Source organism: Gossypium hirsutum, chromosome A04, assembly GCF_007990345.1.
Source record: "Gossypium hirsutum isolate 1008001.06 chromosome A04, Gossypium_hirsutum_v2.1, whole genome shotgun sequence".
Lineage (NCBI taxonomy): Eukaryota > Viridiplantae > Streptophyta > Magnoliopsida > Malvales > Malvaceae > Gossypium > Gossypium hirsutum.
Window position 1 is genome coordinate 37,883,499 of NC_053427.1, and position 6,000 is coordinate 37,889,498.

Genomic DNA, 6,000 nt, shown 5'->3' on the forward strand with positions numbered 1-6,000 from the left:
GGGTATGGCATGTATAGGACTACCCGTTTTGTTGTTGGTCATTGACCCTTTGGTTTTGTGTAAATTTGGATAGCCATGCAAAAATGGCTTAAATATACTTTGATCATAACATTATAATCGTTTTGTATGTTGTCCGTCGAGAGGTAGGGAAATGTTGGTAACGGTTAGCCATGGGAATGGTTATTCATGATCATTTTTGGTATATGTATGACAAACACTAGTTGATCCATGGAGGATCATGAAATAGGTAAAGTTTACCTTAAAAACAGATGCTGGCAACAGCAGTGATGTGGATGTGAAAAATCACTAAAAATAGTAAGAATGGAATTAAATAGTGGATAAATTATGTGATCGAACCTTGATGAATCTATTTTCATATGGAAGAAACGAAATGGTCATATGAGTTGTATGTTAAGAGATAATTAGGTTTTCGTGAAACAGGGCCAGAACGGTTTCTGGATTCCCTGTTCCGACTTTGGAAATTCATTATAAATTAACCAGAGATAATTAGGAGTCATGCCATATATGTATAGATTCCTCTCTGAGTCTAGTTTCTATAGAAACAAACGGCATCAGTATTGAAGTTCTGTGCAGGGAGATATCCAAATCGTAATGCATGAAGGTTAGTGTAGTCGAAACCCTGTAACAGGGGAGACTTTGATTAATAAACTGTACTAATTGGCCCGACCAAAAATTCTAGAAAAAAATTTGTAGATGCATATATGAGTCTAGTTTCAGGGAAAAATCACGAAGCTGATTTTCGAGTTGTGAAACTCAAGATATGATTTTTAAGGTGACAGTGACGCAGTTAGCCAGCTTGCCTGGAAAATTTAAATGGATTGTGCAAAGAAGTGATTTAAGTCTGCAAACCCCTCGTGTCCGACTCCGGCGACGGACTCGGGTACGGGGTGCTACAAGTACATATAACTAATTTAGTATACATACATACTATCATCAGGCTCAATATATATAAATCAAACAGTCAATTCACACAATTAGGGATTTAAGTGATGCTTATCGACCCTACAGTAGGTTCACAGTCGACTTGGGCAACTCGTGCAACCTTAGCAATAAATTCAGTGAAAATGGGCTCACACGCCCATGTGGCCTACCCATGTGGGCCCACACGGCCCAAATTGGCCTTGGCCATGTGGATATCACGGCTTGGCCCAAAATCCCACACGCTCGTGAGGTTTACCTTTATGGGCCCACACATCCGTGTGACCCACACGACCCAAATTGGCCTTGCCCATTTGTCGCACATGGCCTACCTGGCCATCACACGGTCGTGTTATGTGCACACAGCCAGGCCTCATCGATCACACACCCGTGTTATGTCACATGACCAACCACATAGGCGACCACACGCCCGTGTGGCATCAACAGTGAGGTTTTTAGCTTTTTTTGAAACCTCGTTTTCTGTGCAATCGAGTACACACCTGGTTTCGACTATTGCAACAATGATCCTCGAGCACTCCAGAACCTATAATTGACCAATTTCACTCAATTTATTACTTACTCGATCGAACTAAAACCGAATTTGAAACTAGAAAGACATCCCTTAAGTAATGAAAAGCTTACCCCAGCACCTCGAACAGTTGATTACGCAATAGCACGATGTGACCTTTAAACCACACGAGATGCTAATGCTAAACGTCAAAAATCCCGAATCAAAGTTGGAAAAATTGTAAGTTAAAGAGAGCAAAAACTCCTGTAATAGGCCTAATTTGCCCAGACTTATAATAAATCAGAAAACCAAAAAAATATATATATGTAAATTAAAGTGCTTATGGGGTCAATGTCCATTTACAAAATTCTGGGCCTAAATTTACAAATTACCTATGGCCCAACAATTACACCCAAAATCCTAACCTAATAAACCCACATCCCCAACCCGGTTTACAAATAGCCCAAACTGGAGGCCCAACAAGACCCAAAAAGAAACTCAACATTCGAATAGTGCCAGAAGCTTCTGGAATACAGTGGAATGGCATTAGAGAGTGGGCTTCTTACCCCCGCGTGCGGCCTCCATGTCATCGGGTCATCTTCTCCGTACAATCGAGCCTGCAAAAGAATACACCAGAAGGAGCCAATAGCATAATTCACAGCAAATGACAGTAGGAAAATAGGATTTTAAAATTTTTTATTTATTTTGTAAATCTGGCTATAAAAAGCCATGGATGTAATCCTTTAATTTTTACGCACACTTTACGCATACACATACGCTATACGCACACTGAATATAAAAAATTTTAAAAAGAATTTCTGAAAAAGGTGATCTTCTTTAGTCTTTTTAATTTTTCTGTTATTTTTATCTATTTTTCCTACGATTATTTTCATCATTCTGCATTTTAAAACAAAGAGGAAGGAAAGTCAGGTCTTACCTTGCGAATCAGCCATTGACCTCTGTTCACTTCGTTGAGATCGAAGTTGGAAGGGGGATCCAAAGGTGTTATCCATCAATCCTTGAAACGATGCCAATGAAATCCTGAATATCTCTGAAATATTGAGATACGGGTGAGGGTCGGATGGTATTAAATGTGTTTGTTTTCAACTTTGTCTTCATTTTTCTTGAACGAATGATATTAGATCTAAAGTTTTTTTTTTAAAAAAAGAAAACAAAATGGTTTACCAGATTTCGTCGAGTGGAGCCTTCGACGGCGAGATCTGGTCGCTGCTCGTGCGTTATCGGCCACCAAATGAAATGGTGGTTCGGTGGCTGCTGGAATGTGCCCTAACAAATTGATTTTAGGGCTGTGTATCTTGGTTAGAATAATGGCTGCGTTTGAAGAAGAAAATAGGAGAAGAAAGGTTTTAAATAACCTATTAATAAAACGGTGCCATTTAAGGAAGGGGGGAGGTCCGCGCGTCAACCAGCTTGGAGACCCAGATTTGCGCCTTTGCGCCTAAAATGGATTATTTGTGCGGCAGGTCCTTTCTCTTTGGGCCGCGTTATGATCCGCTCCCATTTGTGTCTGATTTGTTTTGTTTTCTTTAACATTTTCCCGAAATTTGAGCACTTTTGCATTTTAGCCCGCATCTCAACGTAGTGTTTCGAGATTAGGGATATTATCAGATTTGGTCCCTGTGAATTCATGCGTGTTGTGCAGGGGTCCTCATTTTAATATTAGTAGTTTGTTTTATTTATAAATTATCCCTTTATTTATAATTTTATTTCAATTAAGTTTTTTTTCATTTTTTTAAAATTCGTTTCACATTCATTTTTTCTTTTAAATTCTTGTTTAATTATTTTTATATTTGGAGCTCCTTTGATGATTATGTTTTGTTTTAAAGTAAGTATTGTATTTTTTTTATCATATCATTTTTTGCATTGTGTATAATATTTTATATGAATGTTTTTGTACATTATTAAATATATATAATTATTCCATGTATATTATTAATCTTATATTATTTTATACACATAATTTCTTCTAAATTTATTCCTATATCTTATTATACATCTATGTTGTTTAAAGGAAAATCCTACATATTTTGTGTATTTTTTTTAATTACTATTATACATAACTCATGTTAAATTATTTTTACTATAGTCCACGTTATTGATTTCATATTAATATTTTTTATGTATATATATATTTAAAATTATTTATGCGTATAATGCGTTTCTTTTAAGAACTATATTTTAAATCATACAATTTATTTATTGTATACACTTTCATATTTTATTATCCTTATGTATGTATTAATTATATGTACCATCAATCTAAATCAATTTGTTACATGTAAAATTATGTTATATATCATTTGTTTTAAAATTCCCTTTATAAATATAGTTTTATAAATATACATCACTAAATTTATGTATTATAAATATAATTTTTACCTTTTGTGTATATGATTATATTTTTAAAATTTTTTACATGTATAATTTATATATTTACTTAATTTTTCATACATTATTAATTTCATGCTATTTTTTTTACAAATAATTATCCCCAAATCTATTTATATATACATGTTTTATGAATTTATTATGTACATTATATCTTATCATCTGTTTTATTATTCTTTTATATTTTATATATTATTTAAGCTATCATGCATATTGTCAATTTTTAAAAAATGAATTGGTGTTTAAAATATTTTGCATATAATTTGATTTAAATTTATATTCTATAATTTACTTCAATAAGTATATACCTTAAGTTTTTATGTAAATTTGTCAACTTATATATTATATATATTATGCGTTTATTAATTCATCATTTCTTTGAAAATGTTTTATACCACTTCAAATTTCCATTTTAATTTGTAAATATTCTGTGAGTTGTTTTATATTGTGCCATATTTATTGTTGAGGTATATCATTTAGTCATTGTTTTATTCATTATATTAATTGTTCTCCATCCATGATTAAGAATCTGGCTACATTTTACTTAGAATAGTTGTACATAATTGTTGAATTTATTAATTGTGGTTTATTGTACTATATGTGTGCCTATTATTTCGTGTTATTTAATCCTTTTCTATACAAATGTTTCATTATAATACATTAAGCATTCCATCTATTTTAAAACAAATAAACGTGTTTTGAGCTAATTTTCAATTTTCCTTATTAATCAAAAATTTTGAAATAAGGCAATATTCAATATTTGGAGAATTCAGAAAATCGTGCCCTACCGTGCTCGGTATGATTTTTCGGTGAACTAAATATTTGGGTATCCTTTTATAAGTTTAACATATGAGTTTTTTAGGGTCAAAAATCAATCGTATTTTTGAAGGTATAAGGGATCGTGTCCAATCGTGTCGGATATGATGCTGCATATCTTTGAAATGAGAGAATTTTGACTGCTAATTTGAACTAGTCAAACAGTTTAAAAAGACTTATACTTCGAGAGATCTTTGTTTAAAAACCTTTGATATAAGGATAGCACCGAATCAATTTGGTACCAATCTTTGGACATAATGAGGGTGCTCACCCTTCCTCATGCGTAACCGAGTCCTGAACCCATTTTTTATTTTACGTGGACCAAAATTGTCTTTAATGGAGCAAAACGTTTTAGTAGGTGGCCCAATCACACCTAAACCAAGAGATTGGTGGCGACTCCACATTTTCGTTTTAAAAAAGTCGATTCTTGTTTTTTCTTTCAAAATAAAAAATGGTTTCGACAGTTTGGCGACTCCACTGGGGATTGAACAAGAGAGTCAAGCCATAAAATTGATTATTTGCTGTCCTTTTGTAAATTGGTTATGGAAATTGTGATTCTTTTGGTTGCATTTGTTTGCATGATTGTTGTGGTTCGAGTCTTGTAGAATAATATGGCATTGCATTGCATGATCGCTGTGGTTATACCTTTAAGTGGGAGTGAGAAGCTATGCCTTCGTGAGGTTTTCACCTTCGTATGGGCTAGTGGATTGCTTCCGGGATACATCTGTACCTATGATTTCGTGAGATTTTTCATCTCCGCATGGTCATAGGGAAATGTATTCCCATGAATCAAACTTGATTCGTATGAGCCTATAATGGGTGAGGATTGAGGAATCTGCTGGTTCGAGTACCTTTACTCTAGAATCGAGCTACATATAGTGAACCTTAAGAGCTATCTTTAGGTAGAGCCACGTCAAGCCTTAGTAATTGCCCATATGTGTATTATGATTATCTTTGTTGTGCTCATATTTTATCACTTATATTTGATACTAACTTGTGCTTTGTTTTGATTGTGTTTTGCATGACATTGCATACTAAAGGATGTGATAGCCCTAAAATGACCCTAGTCGAAAAGTGGTTTCGGGACCACAAAACCGAGTCATAAAAATAATTAGCTGTCATATTTGATGCTTATTATATGTACATATGCATGTGTGAAAATTTCATGTTTGAATTTTGTTAATTGTAAGTGAATTTTATTAAATAGGACTTATGTGAGAAAATTTAGAAATGTGCTAGGCAAATGTAAGTGGCCTATTTATGCATGTTGCAAAATAATTGTATTTGCATGTCAAATTAACCAAAGAACAAGAAGGTGGCCGGCCATG

The 6,000-nt window shown here is 33.6% G+C and overlaps 1 protein-coding gene across 1 annotated transcript; it reads right to left on the reverse strand.

The window, feature by feature from the left end:
- Nucleotides 1–1,743: 1,743 nt before the first annotated feature.
- On the reverse strand, nucleotides 1,744–4,953 carry LOC107947817 (uncharacterized). Its single transcript, XM_041111195.1, has 4 exons — nucleotides 4,915–4,953; nucleotides 2,633–2,906; nucleotides 2,385–2,498; nucleotides 1,744–2,064 (listed from the first exon to the last, which is right to left on the reverse strand). The coding sequence occupies exons 1-4, from the start codon at nucleotides 4,951–4,953 to the stop codon at nucleotides 2,042–2,044; spliced, it is 450 nt and encodes a 149-aa protein (XP_040967129.1). The 3' UTR covers nucleotides 1,744–2,041.
- Between the last annotated feature and the right edge of the window lie 1,047 nt (nucleotides 4,954–6,000).

Excerpts from the sequence above, each read along its gene's own strand:
- LOC107947817 (XM_041111195.1), bottom strand. The coding sequence starts at position 4,953 with ATGAGGAAGGGTGAGCACCCTCATTATGTCCAAAGATTG. Across the intron at positions 2,499-2,632 it reads GCTCCACTCGACGAAATCTG|AGATATTCAGGATTTCATTG; the intron begins GTAAACCATTTT and ends TCAATATTTCAG. Across the intron at positions 2,065-2,384 it reads GTCAATGGCTGATTCGCAAG|GCTCGATTGTACGGAGAAGA; the intron begins GTAAGACCTGAC and ends ATTCTTTTGCAG.